At 36.4% G+C, this 19,649-nt stretch overlaps 1 protein-coding gene across 1 annotated transcript in view; it reads right to left on the bottom strand.

The window, feature by feature from the left end:
* CNTNAP5 (contactin associated protein family member 5) overlaps positions 1–19,649 on the bottom strand; it is a 317,159-nt gene that overhangs the window by 29,233 nt on the left and 268,277 nt on the right. Inside the window, exons 20-21 of the mRNA XM_063309182.1 lie at positions 3,827–3,957; positions 679–766 (exon numbers count right to left, since the gene is read on the bottom strand). Of these exons, the coding sequence (XP_063165252.1) occupies positions 679–766; positions 3,827–3,957 (219 nt within the window). The remainder of the gene's footprint in view (positions 1–678; positions 767–3,826; positions 3,958–19,649) is intronic.

The following is a 19,649-nucleotide window of genomic DNA, read 5'->3' as shown; positions in this document are numbered from 1 at the left end:
TCTGGGCTCTGGTATTCCAGAAGTCAACCAGGCATAAGATGGTTAGCATCCTAATAGGTCCATCAACAATGTGCAATCTGAGTAGAAAGTGATCTGACCATGACAAAGGCCAGATGTTAATGTTCTCCAGAGTCAGATCACATCTCATCTGCTCCGTGTAAAGAACAAATCAAGCATGTGCCCATCTATGTGTGTTAGAGCCACTATTACCCGTGACATGTTTGTCATGGTTGCCACAATCTCACAAGCCACTCTGGAATCCCTCCCCGCCAGAGTGTGAGGGTTCACGCCTCCCAGGACCAAAAGCTTTGGGGACTCCAATACCAGCCCTTAGATGGCATCCAACTGCATATGGACAGTTAGTACACTAGTAACAGTCCAGACTGTCACTATGGCCCAGATTAACAGACACATGCAATGTTCATCTCCAGGCCAGTGCTATTAGTGATTGCACAAAAATGATCTTGTAGTCATCATTATCACGCATGTCTGGCTGAGAAAAAAGAATGCATCATCTCTTGCAAAGAGTTTCATATTAGCACTTGTTGTTAGACATAGCAGAGATATAAACAATAACTTATTGAAAATAAAAGTGTGACAATATGTATCCAAACAATACACTTCATGGATGATCATCATATAATCATCTCAAATTAGAAAGCCATCACAAATGCCTACCTGTCACTTTCCCTAGGGTCAGTGATTTGATGGCCCTGAACTCAACCTCAGAAGAAAAGTTGTGCTTGACTTTGAGAACCTGGTCAATCTGGAAAGGAAGCAAAAGGTGGAGAATGTCAATAAAAGCAATTGCATTATTACAGCCTGCAGTGAGACCCTGGATGAATCTATAACACATCATGTAACTGGAATACTTATACTTTTTTTTTCCTGCTCCATATATTAGTTTTCAAAGGGTGCAAAATAAATGTGCCTCAATTTTTCAATTTTTATGTTTGAAAAAAAGCTGGTGCATTCAGTGCATGGTATTAACAATATTTACACAAGCAAGTGCCTATATATTGGTATACTGTTGTGCTTAAATGCTTTTTTTTTTCACATTTATAATTCACTCCAACATGAGGCTGCTCTCAGGCAAATCTTCCCCATGTTTGCACAACACTGAGATGTTGAGAGCAGCTCAGTAATTCTCCAAGCTTGTAGCTGTCAGTTTTATCATTCCTGTATCTGTGCAGGTCAGACATTGTTGGGAAGCTGCCCAGTTTGTTTTACTACAGTAGAACTGAATTTAGTCTGGACTCTCAATCAACTTGATGTTGACTTTTTTTTTTAGCTTGTTATGTTGCAATTATGTATATTCCTATGCCAAGTACCACACAATAGCAGAACAAGAGTTGAGAAATGGAGGAATGTAAATCAACAGGTGTTTAGAATTCATTGATCTTCTTTGTGTCAAAGCAAAGAATTATTAGAATAACTGACAATCAGTCTTCTGACCAAAGATGCCTTATATTGTAATTAGCAAAACTGAGATACAACCATGTTGTTTTGGGAAATTAGTTTTGAAGTCATTAGCACACACCTACTGAGCTGTATTCTCTTGAATACAGGATGAGCCAAATGCAAGCCATATCTTCATGAATAATTCCCTAAAGAAGGCACAAGCTCCTTTTGACAATGTAATCCTTAGCTTTAATTTAAATGTATCATGAAGCTCATTATATATTTTTATTGCATTCTAGACCTGTAATCAACTTGTGTTGATCAGTGGTATCAGAAGCCAATCGTTTTTCTTTTCTTTTTTATTATTTGTTGGCATTTTCCTAGTATTCTTCCTTTAGGTTTCTTCCATATCTGTAACCATGGTATGTACCAACACAGCATTTTAAACTCCTTTTCTTGTTGATCTTTCACACTCCAAATATAGATAAGAGCAAGTTCTATTCTCTATTTGGCTTTCTTCTGCCTTAGTAATGCATCAAAGTATGTGTTTCGAGTCTTCTCTGATCCTTGGCATGAGGAATTTAAAGAACACCTTTATTACAAAACTTGCTAGGATCCCATCAGTTCTGATAAGGGAAAGAGATGAAAAGTCAGACTTTTTCTTCTCTATGTGTTTTCATTCTCCAATATCTGCAGCCTATTATTTTAGGTATGTGGATGATATCATTCTAGTAGCAGAACGTGAGCAAGGCTTACAAATTTTATTTAAGCAAGTATACCAATTGAGTTAATCTTATAGGCTAATTATAAATCAGAAGAAAACAAAAATAACAATCATTAGTATATATTAATTCCCTATCTGAATATTATGCCTACATAAAGAAATGGAGTTCTTGGTGCTCTCTGAGCTTGGTGGTTTGCTTGGAGACATTTCAAACTTCTTTGAAATGTACATTTACAGAAGATTACTTAAAATAGCAGGTCTTGAATGTTTACTACATGAGACAGTCCTCCTAAGAATGGGCAAAGATAGGGAAATTGTGAATAAATGTAAAAGAATGAAAGGGCATCTGATTTACTAAACCATACTGAGACTGGCATAGTCCCTACTACATTAGTACAATGGCACAGTTAGTGAGCAAGAGATTGATTGTGGGAGCAAGGAACAGGAACTGTAAATGATGACAGTCTAGATAGTGTGGGGCATGCTACATATTGTAAAAGAGAGAATATTAAAGAGTCAAACAGAAGAATCCCTACAGTAACAGCGACTTTGTGTATTGCCCTTAGGGGACAGTAGGTTGAGAATGTGCAATGAGGCAGCACATACAGACATTCATCTTCCAGAAGGAACAAAATAAAAATTGCTTCTCATCTCCATTCCTGGTGATTCAAGATCAAGAAGAATCAAGAAAACCAAGAAGGGAGGATCTATTGCTGATTGGAAACCCCTTCTGGACTTTTTGTGTAAAACAGAAAAAAAATGAATCTAATTGTGCAACCCTATAGATTTCCATTCAAATATAAGTCCCAAACTGAGTTCAGTAGGGCTTGCTCCCAAGTTAGCAAATAAGATTATAGCTTCAGTGCAATTCATATTTATCAAGGAATGAAAGGATCCTTGGTGGATCCTTCTGGAGGACAACAATCACTGTGGCTACTAGTAAAGCTTTTTGATTCTGACTCCAGTCTCACCTCAGTCTTGCCATCTAGTTGAGTAATTAGGGCATGGTTACTTTTGACAAATCATATGTGCCTTCTCATTAGCAGCAAGCAAATGGAAAGACTGTTGGCTTCTCTGCCCCCCAAACTGAAGCAATGGCAGTAGTAACTCACTTGGTGACTTCTTCCTAACCAACTACTTTGGCTGTCCTTCACAAGCTAAGAAGGCTTGTTTGCTCTGGGTCATCCCTCTTTCTCCTCTTGAATTTCTCCTCCTTCTTTCCAGTCCTAATGTAGTTGCTGCAGCTAAAAGACAGGACCCTCGCTTGGCTGGGCAAGCACTCATCTGACCATGCCACTGCTGTAGCTACTTATAGACCCAACAGCAACTGTCCTAACAGCCAGGAACCACACTGAGGCAAGGAATAGGCCTCTAGTACTTTATTACTGCTATATTAGACAGAAAATCCTAACAAACTGAAGAAGTGTAGAAAAAACCCAGACAGATAAACCCCAAAGGTTAAGGCGGGTCTGATCTGTGTCTCTTTGAATGGCAGCTTAACTCCTCAGTACTACACATGCGTTTTCCCCCCTGGATAGAGGCCCCCTCCTGCTCACCATCAGTACTCATGACAGCAACAATAACAAACATGGGAATGTAGTTTTTAGAACAGGTATCAAATTTCCCTTTTCATTTGCACACTAAGGGCAGTAAAAGTTCAGGAAGGTGTGGGCCACAATAAATGGTTGGTAAATTAGATACCTGAATAGTCAGCTCTCTTCCATTTCTATTTATCTTCACATTATGTAGTTCTCTGTTAGCAAAGTTTCCAGAATCAATTGTGAAAATAAGAGATCTGTCTTTGCTCAGTCTGTATCGGACTTGCAAGCTTCCTTAAAAAGAAGACAGAAAGATTTTTGATCATACAAAGCACCCATTCCTAAATCATTAAATTGCTCTGAAGAAACAGAGAATAAATGTAGGCAGAAAAAGCTCCAGTGGGAGAGAGAGAGAAAAAAAAAAAAGATTATCAATTTCAGCTGAAGAAGCAAAGTACTTTACCCATCAGATCCACTAAATCATAGATCGGTGGGTCTTCAAATCAACTGGTGGAACTGGTCCGTATTTTTCCATTAACAGAGTCATATTGTTTGCGAGTTTCCTTGCTCCCGGCCTTCTGGAAGAAACTGAAGACCTAGTTCTGCCACCTTGCATGGGATGGGGGGTGGTAATAGCTCCACCTGGGGGTGGTTGGTGCCGTAGCATCCCCTATTGATTGTGATTCCATCTCCTCTCAGATTTTATATTTATATTTTTTATCTTATTTATGTTTTTAAAGCATGATTGAAGCTTAGATGTTTTTATTATTGTTTTCATTGTAAACCTCCCAGAGACCCCATCAGGGGAGATGGGCAGTAATATAAATTTAATAAATAAATAAATAAAATAAAATAAAATAAACAGTCATATAGCATTTAGCCTATTTGTGTGAGAGGTAAAAGTGGAAAAGGGATAAGAACTGCTGTACCTCAGCTTCCCCATCCCTTCAATCTTGGACCTCTCCAAGAGTCTGCCTTAGAGCATACAAGTCAACGAAGCAACAAGAGACTGCACATCAAGGAAAAAAATCATGTAGGCAATTAAAGTAAGTTGTATCATAAAGAACTGATGTAATCTAAAAGTCCCCATAACATAAGCCACCAAAAGAAAAAGTTGGTTTCCGGCCAGTTCGGAATGCTGTGTACTCTCCAACTGGCAAAGTGCTTGTGTGACATATTTTTGCAAATGATTATTGTGTCACTTGCAAAAATCATGACATGTTCTGACAAAAGAAAGGAAAACTGATTCGGAATATTATATAGGTTGTTCTAGCTGTTTATATACACTAAAGCAATTTGACTCACACATAAACACAGACATCTTGAGGGTAAAAGAATGATAGAAGAAATGTAAATGTATTACAGCTTCTGCAACTGTATTTGTTTTTTTTTTTAAATGTAAGAGAACATGCAATTTCCTACTTGTAAAACAGTAATAAAACCATTAGCATGGGGTGATACAACTACAAATCAAGAGTAGAAAACCTGCAGTGTGCCAAATATAGTTGAACTGTAGTTCAAACAGGTTGACTGTAGTTGGAAGGACCTGGAATCCAACAACATCAGGAAGGCTAGAGGTGCCCTATGACCAAAATATAAAGAAGTTGTAACTTTACCACAGCTTGGTAAAGTTATGGCATGGTAAACAGAGACTGTATTGTGCATCATCCTTAAAGTTGAGTCATCATGTTTGTACCTTAAAAATCACAGAAAGCTCATTCTGACAAGTTTGGTTTTTGCAACTGTATCAATTCATGAAGTAAATGTAGGAAAATAAAAAAGTATAACGCTCTCAACTATTTCTTTAAAAACATAAAAATAAAACTTCTGTTTTATTGAATAAACTGAAAAATATATTCATGTAATCAAAGCATCAAGCCAAGTCCAATTTATTTGTTTAACCATAAGCCATAATAATCAGAAAAAAAAGAAAAGGAAAAAAAAAGATTAATAGGTTATCATATATACAAAATTCCATAAAAACTCTAAAAATATCATTTATACTGACCATGTATAAACCCCAAGACTGCAGGATAAAATTACAAATTTCCAAGTTTATTAAAACATAATCATGCAAACCCTTATTACACAGAAGTTAAACAAAATTGTGCATAACACTAATCAAAACGTCCATATACCTACAACTAATAGACTTACAAATAACTTTTTGAGATCAAATATGTAAAAATATATTAATTTTTAATAAAGTTAAGTAAATGAACACCACCTTACATTATTGAGAGGAAAGGTGAATGCTTTGTTTCCTAATATAGTCTTACTTCAGAAACCAAACAGTTTGAAAAATGTGTGCTCTTAACCTGAAACTGCTTTTAACCATACTAGTTCTGGCATGTAAGAACAAGTAAGCAAGCAAGCAAGAAAAAGTAAAAATCACCCATTAAATATAGCCTCCACCAATTTGTCAATACACAATTTCCTTACTAAGCTCTTAAAAAGCAGTAGGATTTTCTTTTGAATAAATATGCAAAGGATTGTACTCAATTGATGGTTAAATTGACTCCTGAAACAGCTGACTCCTTCAAAACCAATGATGTCTGGAAACCTAGTGAAATGTGATTCGCAGTTTCTCAAAGGCTTTCCTGAACTACGAAACAAGTTTCTGCTTCTCTGTTTTATTCTCATGGTGCTCAAGAATTTATGCTGTCTGTCTGTTGGTGATATTTTTTTTTCCTTTTTTTATTAATTAGCAATTGTTCAAGACATAATCAAGACACATAATGTAGAATATAAGACCAACAGAATACAAGTCTAAAAAAGAAACAGGAAAAGCTAAACCAGTGCAGGAATAAGCAAACAAGCATATCCAACCAGTGGCTTCTGACCTTTTCCAGCACAGGTATAAAAGTACTTGAAAGTTAACCCATTTTTTGTGCTTCTGTTATTGTTGGAGGTGGCAAGGGGTGCCATTGCTGGTGTGCTGTTTTCTATTCCACTCTGGATCTTCCCTGGTTGTCTATACTTCCTTCTCAAAACAAAACAAAATGAAACGGGTTCGTTTCTAATGTCTTCACTTGGGATTTATGGAAACCTGGCTGCTGAACAGCACTGGTGAATTAACTGTACAATGAAATTCAGGACATTCATGTACACCACTTGCCCATCTCATAGTTAAATAAATAAACAAACAAACAAACAAACAAATCCACATTCCATCCTTGGGAATTTCACTGAAGCTGCCTTCTTAGAAAGGAATGTTGCAAGCAAGCTCAATCTCTTTCATCAAAATGAATAGAAAAAATGTACAGCACTATTCCAAGCTACAATAAGCAAAGTCACCCTTAACCAGATTAACTCCTGGAAACCTTGTTATACAAAATAACAATCACATTTAGGTTATCATGATCAATAATCGTCTTTCATCTCCCCGAAAACAGCAAAGAATTTATAACAATATTCTTGCAAAGCCTAATTGTTCCATTTAAATACATTACAGAACAAGTACCAAATGACTTTTTTTGTGCATTCATGAATTCAGATTTTCTAACTGATTAGAGTTCTATATGACTTTATGCCTCTAATAAGAGTATGTGTACAATTTATTTTAATTTTTGGATCTTTTCTATCCCGTTGTGCAATTAAAGCAATTTTCAAATTATGGGTTTGGGAGTTTTCTTCCAGTCATTGGTTGGTTGGTTTGTCAACCTGCCTTTGGCACCATATCTTTCAGCACATTACAATACATGGAATATGTACTGCTGCCAAGTTATTAGACAGATAATTTCTGAGAATCATTACCAGTTTATTTTGTAGCTTTTCTAATTAAATATGAAACCAATAAGTGTATTCCAAGATTGTCGACCTAGGGTTGGTCAACTGGCAGGTGAATGAAACCCGCAAAGCTGTTTCATCCAGCTGCTGTGTATTTGATCAAAGACAAGGTAAATATTTTGCCCATAGCTCCATGCATAAGGGAGAAAATGTTTGCAAAGGTGTGAATTGTAAATCTCTATTGTGTAATATTTCATCTTTGTTTGGGTTTTGTACCAAAACAAACTAACAGCTGTTCATAGAATAACTGAATATGAATGAGCAAATCTGTTAAATTTCTCTTTCACTCAGTTTCTCATCTTGTTACCCCTAAATTCATTCAGTCCTGTTTTTACAGCACTTTACAATCAAAGGAGGATGTGGGTCATACAAAAACAACAAAAACAAAAACAAAAAAATCCAGCACCAACCACCTCCTCCCTCAAAAATCACATATACTTGTGCACATTTGCCCTAATGCATGCATAATAGTATACTGGCATGGACATATTTCTAGTGTTTATTTCTCCTTTTAAGTATTGCATCTTATACATATTTTTCATAATGCATAATTTGTGCTTATTGTTGTTTAATGCAGCACTTTTTGTGTGTTTGCATTCTAGTTGTAAGCACTTATCTGGGTTGCTAATGAACTGGGGTGGTACGGATTGGCTATATTTACACTTTTTAAACCCATTCCTAGAAATGTGAATGGGTTTTAGATTTTACTGCAGTGTTTTCATGTGTGCATTCTAGAAAAAAAAAGAAGTCAATAATTTGTCTTCTCATCCTCTAATAACTGTGTCACAAATCAGTCCAGTGCTTTTAGATCACAGTTGTCCATGTCCCTGTTGTCAAAATGATGAAAACAATATTACTGTGAGTTCTAACCGTTTCTTGCAGGTATGCAATGCCACAACTTACTACAAAAGGGTGGAGCTTGTGTTACACTGATGCAGCAGTTTTTGTCATTTGTCTCCCCCTTTCCCTGCTCCCCATAAATGCTGCTGATATACTTTGTAAAAATGTAATTCCAACAAATAAAGTCTGTGCATTTCTGTTTTATTTCTGTATAACTATATCAAGATTCTAACACAAAGGTCATGCAATATGTAATATCTAATCTACATTTTCCTCCCATCTCTCATACATTCTTTTTTCTCACAGAAGTCTTTCTTGCTTTTTGACAACCTTAACCTGGGAACTAAAGAAGCTATATAAAAGTAACTGTAGGGCCAGGAAAAGAAATGAGTGAGGCTGAAATTAACTATATTTTGTTTAATTGAAGTTAACTTAGAAACAATGTACTTAAATCCAGTTAATGTGATTAACCGCCTTCAATAATTTCCCATTCCGTCACAATAAAAATCGTAAGTGATAGCAAGGGAGGGCCACACCTCAACATAGATGGTCCAACATGACAATATAATTTATGTCTACCTGATGGTAGGACCTAATAAGTTCAAGGAAACTGAACCCTAGGTATATTGTAGCTCAAATCTCCCTTTGGAGCATGAAATAAGTACTCAGCTGCTCAAATTCTCTGCAAGAAGTCTCTCAAAACATACAAAACAGATAGACATGATAAACAGAATCAGTACTTACATTACTATAGTGTGAATGGTTCTTTGGCATCCTTTGGCTCTCCAGATGTTTCTGAATGTCAACTCCCAGTACTCAAATACACCATGGTGAATGGGAAACAATATAGGAATCAGGGCACACCATCTTTTCTACAGTGTTGCTCCTTTCCAAATGAGATAATACGAGCAGCCTGATGCTGAGATAATATGAGCAGCCTGAAACCATGTGAGTCGAGCACATGCTCCTTCTTCAGCCAGCTTCAGTCCTCTATTAAAGCAGATTCTTTCTCTGTGGTGCCATCTTTTGCCTTATATACTTCAGAAGCGTTGAAAGGAGGTGCACTGCTTCAATAACTGGCTCTTGGTTATTAATAATGGAGACCACCAAAGAGTTCCCAAGTGACCACCAAATGTGAGGGAGGACTATAAGTAAATTTACTATAAGTAAATTTGAATTCAGGAATTAGTGAGGATTTTTAATGATATCCTCACTAATCCCTGAATTCAAATTTACTTTTTGAGAGATCAGATGAGTTTCTGTCAGGCTGGATTGGGGGTTGTTTTTAATGTTACCATTGCTTGATAGGATACTGGAGCTCATCACATCAGCACATCAGTGTATAATATTGGAATGAAGAGCCCTGTGCTCAAATTCCAGGCCACTGTAGGGGACTTCAGGGAGGATCTTAGCATGTAGCTTCATATCTATCTTTATCTGTATCTGTATCTACACACACACACACACACACTTACATACATATACAGTATAAGCTGAATAGGAATAAAGCAATCAGTACTTGGCAATTTTCCTGTGCAATGAATTCAACAAAATTCATTTTAGAATACATATCCCCATACTTGGTAGATTCTTCTAGCTTGATCAGCTATCTTCGACATTTGATCTGCCTGGCAGCATCCATGTATTGCATTTGATTGTTTGCTTAATGTCAGAATGGTAGAGTCGATTACCTGTGGAGTCTGACTTCTTATGAAACAGTCAAATACAGTACATACTTATGAAAATTTCTCAGTACAAACTATGAAGCAAGCCTCCTCTTTGTCTAATGCAAAGTGTTCTGTGGAATTGCAATGGAGTTGGGTATGTAAATCTTTAAAAATAACTGGTCAATTCTTTCCTGCAAAAATGGCTTATACAGAACTGTCTTTCAGGGTCAGCACAGTCTATAAGGGATTTTCATGTCTTTCATCATCTATAATATAAGTAGATTAAATGTCTATAAATCTAAATATCTCCCTTTCTAGTGTTGCAGCTGATTTTAAAAAGTAAGGTTAAAGTGGATAAGCATGCTTTCACTTATGACGACTAATAATCTTGTCTACGTCATGTGCAACAGTTCTAAGAGATATATGTAAGGTTTTAAACACTAGCTTTACTTTCTAATGCAGTTGGTCTCTATTTAATACTTCCACATTATTGCCAAGCCCACCTTCCCATTCTGTTGGACAGACTAAAGGTAATTCAATAATCATAAGGTGTCCAAGCTATAGACAATGGGGATGTAATAGTTTTATATGTTCCAATATTGTTGCTTGTATGGCAAAACATAATTTAATAGTTTCCAGTGACTATTTTGGCAGGCACTTTTTTATTATTATTTTGCTTTTCAAGGTAAGTTATTTTATCTCAAACTGAAGTGAGATATCAAGTGGGGTGCCACAAGGTTCAGTTCTGAGCCCTGTGGTCTTCAACATTTTTATTAATAAGTTGGAAGAAGAAATGCATGGAATACTTATCAAATTTGCAGATGTCATAGCATTTGCTGGGGTAACTAATATCCAAGAAGACAGAAAGTTCAGAATGATCCTGAAATATTAGAGAAATGTGCTGAGATTAATGGAATTAAATTTAACAAAGACAATAGTAAAAAAGCAGAAATCAAATGCACCAGTACAGAATGGAGGATACCTAGTTTTGCAATTAAAAAAGCATTGTAATAGCAGTTGATTACAAACTGAGCATGAATTCTTAGTATGATATGATTGCAAAAAAAGGGAAAATGCAATATTAGTCTGCATCAATAGTAAAATTATAGGAAGTGATTGTTCCACTTTAGCCTGTGTTGGACTACTCAAGTTCTCTACCAAGTTCTAGGCATCACACCTTAAAAAGGATCCATGACAACCTGGAACAGGTTTAGAGAATAGCAACAAAGATAATTAGGGGATTAGAAACTAAATTCTATGCATTAAAGTTAATGCTTAGCTTTGAGAGGGGGAATATGATAACATTTTTCAAACACTTTCTGTCACAGTTTTAAAACACCTAAAAGGTGTCTGAGTTAGGTTCTCAAGTTCCAGTCAGAGAAACTCCAGGATGCAGAAGCCATCTTGTGAACTTTGTTCATGACATAAATCAAAGATAAAAAGCATTGGTTTCTCTTTCCAAGGCTAGTTATATAAGCTGCAGCTGGCTTAAGTGGATAAATGGTTCTCCTCACTCCTACCCTGCCTGCAAAAACTTCAGAAGAGGTTAGAATGTGACAACTTGATTTACAATTTTATTGTTACACTTTCTAGCTTTGCTTTTCTCTACCTTTAAAGGTAGTACTTCCGCTACTACTGTATGTCAGTGTGTTTATTCCAGAATGTTCCTACGTGTGTAACTATGCCCAAATTCCTCCCTTAGAGTTAATCAAGGACATTAATTACCTTAGCTGGCAATTTTTTTGTGGCTAGTAGAATGCTGGTCTTCTTGGGACTTCTTCTGATCCTCTTCTTCCCTCTGCTCATATATACATGATTGCTTGAAGTATAGTCCTCTCCCACATTTGGTGGTCACTCTGGAACTCTTTGATGGTCTTCAGTCCACCATGAAACCTGAAGATCTTCAGCAGCTGAAACTGCCTAAATCCAACTTAGTTTGCTAGCCATGATCTTCTCCAGCTCCAAAACTTTGCAACACCAGCTCTCCTCCTCCTGCCAACATCTTAGCCCATTTCAACTTTTCCCTTCCAGTGTGAGAAACTCTGGGTACATGGAAATCTTATCAGTTTTACTCCCAACTATTTTTTTCAGAGAATGCTTATCATCTCAAGGGATAGCAGACAGTGCTTAGCACTACCATTGACCCACAGCATCATAGAGAAGGTCAAGATCTGTTCTCTGTCATCTCAGAGTGAAAGACACAGAATTTAAGTTGCATTACATAAAGGCAGATTCTGGATGAATGTTAGAGAAAAACTTCCTAACACGAGCAACAACTTGAAAATATGACCTGGAAAACACTTGTTGAATTCATTATCCAAGATGATGGGCTTCATGTCATTGGATGTATTGATGCCAATGTTTCAGTTCGGACACTTGCATGGAGCAGGAACAAGAACCTAAATGTCCCTTTCCAATGCTAGGATCCCATGATTCTTTTTAAGGGTGAACGAGATCTATATCACTGTCAGGGACCCCTTTGCCAACTCCTGATATTGAAATCTATTTTCTTTTTGTAGGCCATATTAGCTAAGGGAAAGGAAAACCATCTGGTATGCCATCTTAGCATAACAATACACAACATTCAAGTGTTTTAGTAGCTTATTTAAAAGGGTGACCACGCTTCCTCATTGCATCATCACACATGCATGAGTGATTGCTAAAGAGGACAAAATAATTAGTGAAGGTGTTGAGTGAAGAAGGAAGGATAACATTAGTGAAGTGATTAGTAACATGGTGTATTCTGTATGTGTTATTAAAATTTGCATGGAAAGCTTTTTGCAGTGATTTATTGCTGGTAGGAATACAGAAAGAAGAACTGTGGAGCATTAACACTAAATCATCTCCTGCTGGATGTGGCCGGTTATTATCAATGCCACTCAATGTGAATTATGTTCCTGGAATACCACTGAGTCTTGATGTTACAGAGCAGTGCAATGCCTTTACCATTTGCTCTTCTTTTAAACAAACTATCTCTTTCATGGAAATGCTGGCTGGGAAAAGTGCTCTTTAATTAGCAGACCCTTCTTTGGATTCTCCTGATATTTTACCCCCCCCCTTTTTTTTTTCTCTTATTCTTTTTACTCCTCAGACTGAATAGCAGTTACTCTTGTGGAAAAACAGAACCCTTCTTCCAAGCTTTAATCACTTCCATTAAGATCAGGATCAGGATCACCACAAATCTATAAAGCAGTATGCTTTCCTCCCCCTCCACCATTCTTTCAAAAGTAGTATGTTGTGTGTTTCATAAAACAAAGCACCTTAGAGAGATGTTCTCTATGGGGCTTTCAGCAAGGTGCTCACAGCCAGGCCAAAGCAGGCCTTTTGAGAAACAGTAGTATCATGAAGACAAATGGCCTGTCATATCCAATATATTGCTTGGGATGCATATACTGTATAAAAAGAGGGGAGGGAGGCTTATTCCAGTTGCCCTCCGCTGCCTACTGTTAATAAGGTGGGAGACATTTTCCAGCTGTCCTCTGCTGCCTATAGCTGAAGATCACTGTTAAATGGGTTTTATACCAAACAGCATACACGAACATGTGGGGCTACCAGAATGCAATGTGCAGATTACCTGCAGACTGCTTGAATTGCTTTTTCCTCTCTTTTTCTAATCCAATTACAGTCTCTTGGCTGCTGTGTTTGAATCTTCTGTACATCTCCTGGCCCTTCACTAACCTGCAGTGCTATAAGTAGGAAAAAAGTCTCTATGAATTCAGCTTTACATGCCATGCATTCTAAAATGTCTACCAAGCAGAGCGTTTGACTAAGAGGTGGCCTTTTGACATTTATCTTGCATACTCAGGGATTCAGAATGCTAATTATTAAGATTAGAAAAGTTCAAAAAGTGTGGTGCACATTTTGGGAGCTCTTGATTTGCACATTTTTCACAGCTTCACACTTAAATCTTCTGCTGTTGTCAGCATTAGAAGCACCACCTAAATATTCTAAGCAACTTGTTCACGGTGTTGATAATAATAAACACAGTTCACTCATAGCCGTTTTTCAATCCCTAACACTAAGACCCAATGCCAGCATAAGACTTAACTGTGCTCAGCCATGAGCTTCCTTTCCCATCATTTCCTTCTACACTATATAATATACCCCCATCCCAAATTATCCCAAATGTGGCAGGAAGCCTCACTGAGCCAAAGGGACTTTACTATGTTTGAGCATAGGATTATCCTACACATACTATATTTACAGAATAACTATCTTACAAGTTAATAAGTGTTTCTTTTTAGCAAACCAGGATCTGGAGCTGATCTCAGATGGTGATCAAATAGGAAGCTCACTTTAGCAGGAGTTAACAAACTGATACAAACCAAGGCCAACTACAAAAGAATAAAGGAGCTTCATATTGTGCAAGAGAAGGTGACACTGGGGCACATGGAACTGATTCGTCAGGGCAGTTATCTCATTGATAGATTTCTGCCTACAGTTCTAGACATTAAGCAGATAATCTGACTCATGTTCTTCATCATGTACCTACCCAGTATCCCACTTGAGAGCAAAATAAATGGCTATCGTATCTGTACCATATTATTCTTATTCCATATTACCCTTTCAGTCACTCTATGATGTGAGAATGCACTATTGCAGGATGGATATTGGTGACATCAGTATCATTTGAACAGAAAGTAGTATTACTTTCACGTGAAGAAATTCTCCAACAACGGAAAGGCCTTTATGAAAGGGGAGTAGTCTCTTCAGTTTCTGAACAATGATGCAGAATGCCTTTTTGTGACAAAATCTGCACTCTTCTGAATTTCTGGATCCTGCCATGCATTTGGCAGCTCAAAAATGTGTACTGAAAGGTTCATTTTAGGGACAAGTTTGCACAAAAAACAAATTAGTAACACTGTTTTCAAAAAATGCTATACTAAGGAAAGATTCACAGAACAATATGTGCATATTAGGTGGTATGCAGAAAAAGCCACATTCATTTTAGTGTTTGTCTTCTTTTTCCACATGGCAATCTTTTGAAAATACTATGGAAGAGTAAGTGATATCTTTCATTATTACCTTTTCAGCAGATTGTGTGCTTTGTGAACAAATTGACGGCATAAGAAGAATAAGGTGGTGCAGATCTTTAAAGGGGTGCTTCCAATTATTTTGGGAAGACGATACAGGTAGTTTGCACTTACCAACCACAATTGGGACCAGCAACTCTGTCGCCAAGCCATGCAGTCGCAAAGTGAAACATCACACGATTGTGCCAGACTTACAATGTCAGTTTGTCAGTTCTGGCTGTAGTCGTTAAGTGAATCACCCATGGTTGTTAAGCACAATGTCATGTGACCATGACTTGCAACTTTCTGCCAGCTTCACCATTGACTTGTCAGAAGTTGGCTTTGAAGGTTGCAAATGGCAATCATGTGACCATAGGATGCTGCAGCCACCATAAATGCATGTCAGTTGCCAAGCACCCAAATCACGATTGTGTGACCATGGGGATGCTGCAATGCTGCAGCTTCAAGGGCCGGTCATAAATCTCCTCATTCATTGCTGTTGTAACTTCAAACTGTTGCTGAATGAGTGGTCGGTAAGTGAGGATTACCTATAATGGCTTATAAAACTAGGAAGCAGCCTTCTTCTTCTCTTCCTACTGCACAAACTTACACAAACTCCCCATCCCCAGCCTTAGCTTCTGGACAGGTTGTTACAGAATTAGGATGTAAAGCTTCAAGGAAGAAATTATTTACTCCACCTCACCAGATGGGAACTCAAGTGGGCCCCCTGATTGTGATGTGAGATATACAGACAGCTATGTTTACACCAAAAATTCTAACTGATGCTATTCTTCACAAAATAAACACTTTGTGATTCTTATATATTAAATTCACTACATTGGCAATTTGCAGAATTTGCTGAGAAGGCTGAGCAGAGATACAGCAAGATCAAGAAGCAGTTAAAAGATCAAAAAGCTAAGTTGGAAACAAATGAGAAATTAATTGCAGCTTTAACTGCTTGAGACATAACAATAACTAAAGAGCTGGTCTTTAGGCAAGAAGGCTGAGATTGCATCCAAGGCCAAAAAAAGCAGGAAAAAGGGTGTTTACTTGCATTCTCCTATTTTCAGAATGAAGAGAATTTAATAGAAGCTATTAAAATATTTCTGGGAATTATTTCAGAAAGACTGTGCTGTAACTTCAGAGGAAGCCTATTTAGTGCCACCTAGAAACAAGTTTTCACAATCTACAGCTCCTTTTCTCACTGAACTTCTTTGGAGATCTGATCAAGACAAAATATTACAAGCCGCTGGAATAGTAACAAATTTGGAACATGAGGGAAAGAAACTTATGTTGCTTTTTGATCTACCTTTCAGAGTAATTCAGAAGCAGAGAGAATTCTACAGAACTCATCTAATGACCAGAGAGAATTCTGCAATATTTCTTTTATCCTTGGAAATTGGTGTGAAGAAATTTTATCAGCCTGAAAAATCTGTTTATCATTTCAAACAACAGAAGGCTATAAAAGTAGATGCAGACATTCCACACCAGTCTGCTCAGAAATTATTCATTTGGAGGGTCAATGGGCCTCTCAGAAACAGAGAATTTTGTTTTTATCTTCCTTTGGTCTTGTCATTTTTCCTTATCTAGCAGAAGCTTCAGAGGGAGAGAGGAGTTGGGTTTTTTTGGTATGCTTTGATTTTATTTTCCAATATTTTCATTTTTTTAATTAATAGCTAGCCATTTGGAGTCCTCTCCATTTTTTAATTCTTGCTTTTTTATGACACATTTTTCTAACTTACATATTGATAAGATAGGTGGGCTTTTGTTGTTATTGTTGCAACAATACATTACATACTGTTTACATACTTTGAATTTTGGTTATTTGTAAATTAGACTTATTTGTAATTCAATGTGGTCGCTACACTAATACATTTAAAACATAAAAATCACATGTCGTCATGAGACATTATAGGTCGGGAAAATAGTTAAAAGAAGTAAGATTTTTTTTTTAATTGAAGTTGATGGAGTCAGTTTTTTTTAAAAAAGCAATAAACAAATATTATTGCAAATGAGACAAATCTTCTACTGCAAAAATGGATTCAGTAAATGTCTATAAGTAAAAATTTCAAATCTGCCAGAAGAGTGGCATTTTTGGTGACATATTTAATTTTATATTTGAACAACAACAACAACAAAATTAGATTTTGAAGGTCATTGTATAATTTTAGTGCCAAATATAGAAATTATTGGGTTGAGTGGATACATTTTTATAGTCCAACCACAGATAAAGCTAATATTTTACATAATTGTTTTGCTAATCAGTTTGGGTTACAGGTAGATCAGAGCCAGAGTCTTTCACTTAGTCTTGGATCCATTATTAGACCAGAATAAGATTTCAGAAAAGAAAATCAGCCCCCAAACTTGCAATGTTCTCTATAGATACATCCAGGAATTTCATTTAGTGGACACATGGGGAATGCTGACTTCCAACAGGCAAAAGTACGCTTTTTAAATCTACCCCACATAGCACATGCTCAAGACTGCATTATTTTTAATATCACACCTGATGCTTACTTTGGTTGAGATGTGCAACACTGGTTAAATTTTAATTTCTGATCATACACCCACAGTAATGCCACTGACTTTGGATAAAAATATCACAGTTAGTGGCCTTTTAATACATCCTTGCTGGAAGATTTGAAGTTTGTGAACAACAATATAAATAGTCTTTTTTTCCCCAGATAAATAGAGGTTCAACTAATTTGGGGAGTATTTGGGATACATTTAAAGCATTTTACCCAATGTGTTCTGGCAGAAAAAGATATATGAATCACAATGTAGGATACTTGACTTAGAAATTAATTAAGCACCAAATGGATATACCATAAAGCACACTCAGGAAACATATCATGCTTTGAGTTCTATTAAATTGGAATTGGACTAATTATATGATTTAGACATGGAACATCTTTTAAACCAAGTCAAACAAATTTATTGTGAATAGGAAGCAAAACCTGGAAATTGTTGGGTTATTGTTGGAAACATTTTTAGCAGAGTAAAGCAGCATGTTTAATAAGAGATTTTGGGGGAACAAATTACCCCAATTATAATTAATTCTGATTTTTAAAAAAATCTATAATTTATATCCTATGTATGTAAATATAGCTAATAATCAGATACATGCTTTTTTCAGCATAATAAATCTTCCAGAAACTTTGGATGTACAGCCAGGTCTGTTGGGTTGCACCCATAATATTGCAGGAAATCTATGATATTATTGATATAATAAAATAAAGAAAGGCTTCCAGATTAGATAGAATAGCCATAGAATGGTATAAACAATTCAAGGAGAAAGTATCTTCTGGAGATATTATGCAAATGAAAAGAAAGCCCTATCAGCTTCATACTATATAACAGTGTAATTTTGAAGGCTAGCAAGGATCCTTTGCAGTGAATGAATTATTGTCTGAAATCTCTGTTAAATTTTGATGCTAAGATTTTAATAGCTACTTTGGCAAGAAAATTACAGAAGATACTACCTGCAATCATTCATCCTGCAGAAGCTGTTTTCATGAAAGGCATCAAGAGTCAGATAATATAAGACTTCTAATTGATATATAAGACTTATACACTGATACAGTAAGAATCTGTGTTGTTAGCTTTGTTGCATATGGAAAAATATTTTGATATGGTTTAAGTCAACTTTTTGGTTCAAAGTGTTGCAGAAGTTTAGATTTCCTAGATAATATATTATCTTAATATTTTTCATTTCATTTCAGGGAATGTTAAAAGACAAGGTCCAGAAAATTGGAAGGCATCTGATGAGCAACTTAATAACAAGTTAAAATGCTATGATCTTCAAGGCAAAAATCATCACCAGTTTTGCCTGTCATGTTAGATAGAGGGACAGATATCTAAGCCTGGCATTCAGAACCTCCATACTGGTAACTCTTAATTACGCATTTGAAATAACATTTTTTCTGATCTAAGAATTACTGGAAAGCATGTTTCAGGAAATAGATGAAAGTCAGTGATGATAAAACCAAGCACTGCCTGTAAGAAAGACTGTGTTATATATTTGCAATTCCACCACTGAGGGTAAATATTCTGGACCTACTCAGAAGTCTGATTCAAGTTTTGTTAGGGAAAAATATTGGAGTCTCAATACACAAATCTGAGAAGCTGAAGAGCTGCCAAGAAAGTAATGAAATGGAGCAACTTTCTCTGTGGTGGTGAAATTTATTAGGAGCTTGCATCTCATTCTACACTGAAGGGGGGTCCTTTTGATTCAGATTTGCAGACAATAATTGAAGATAAGATAACATGGATTATATGCATATTATTTGTGTTTAAAACTGCAAATAGCTGTCATGAATCTGCCTTCCCCCATCCCACCTCTGAAGCAAGGCCCCTGCAATGAATGCAATTTCTTCAAACTCAGTGTAAAGGCAGAAAGAAAGCTTATTAGTTTCTCACTGCTCTTTGCACCTGAGATGCAACCAATACTGAACTTTTAAGATTAATAGTTGGATAAGTAATTAGCTGCAAAAAAAAACATGGGACAAATCAGTTCATGAGTGTGGAGATTAGGCTTTTTATATATCTCATATACAAGAAGTTTTCAAACATTTGTAGATATTTTGTGGATTTGTCTATGGCTACCTAATACACATGGAAGAGAACAATAGAAAACTCCATGGAAGTGTGGGGGGTTGGAATAAAACAGGTTGAACTA

The sequence above is a fragment of the Candoia aspera genome, chromosome 1 (assembly GCF_035149785.1).
Source record: "Candoia aspera isolate rCanAsp1 chromosome 1, rCanAsp1.hap2, whole genome shotgun sequence".
NCBI lineage: Eukaryota > Metazoa > Chordata > Lepidosauria > Squamata > Boidae > Candoia > Candoia aspera.
The sequence above is the reverse complement of the archived record's forward strand: the minus strand, read 5'-3'. Positions and strand labels throughout refer to the sequence as shown.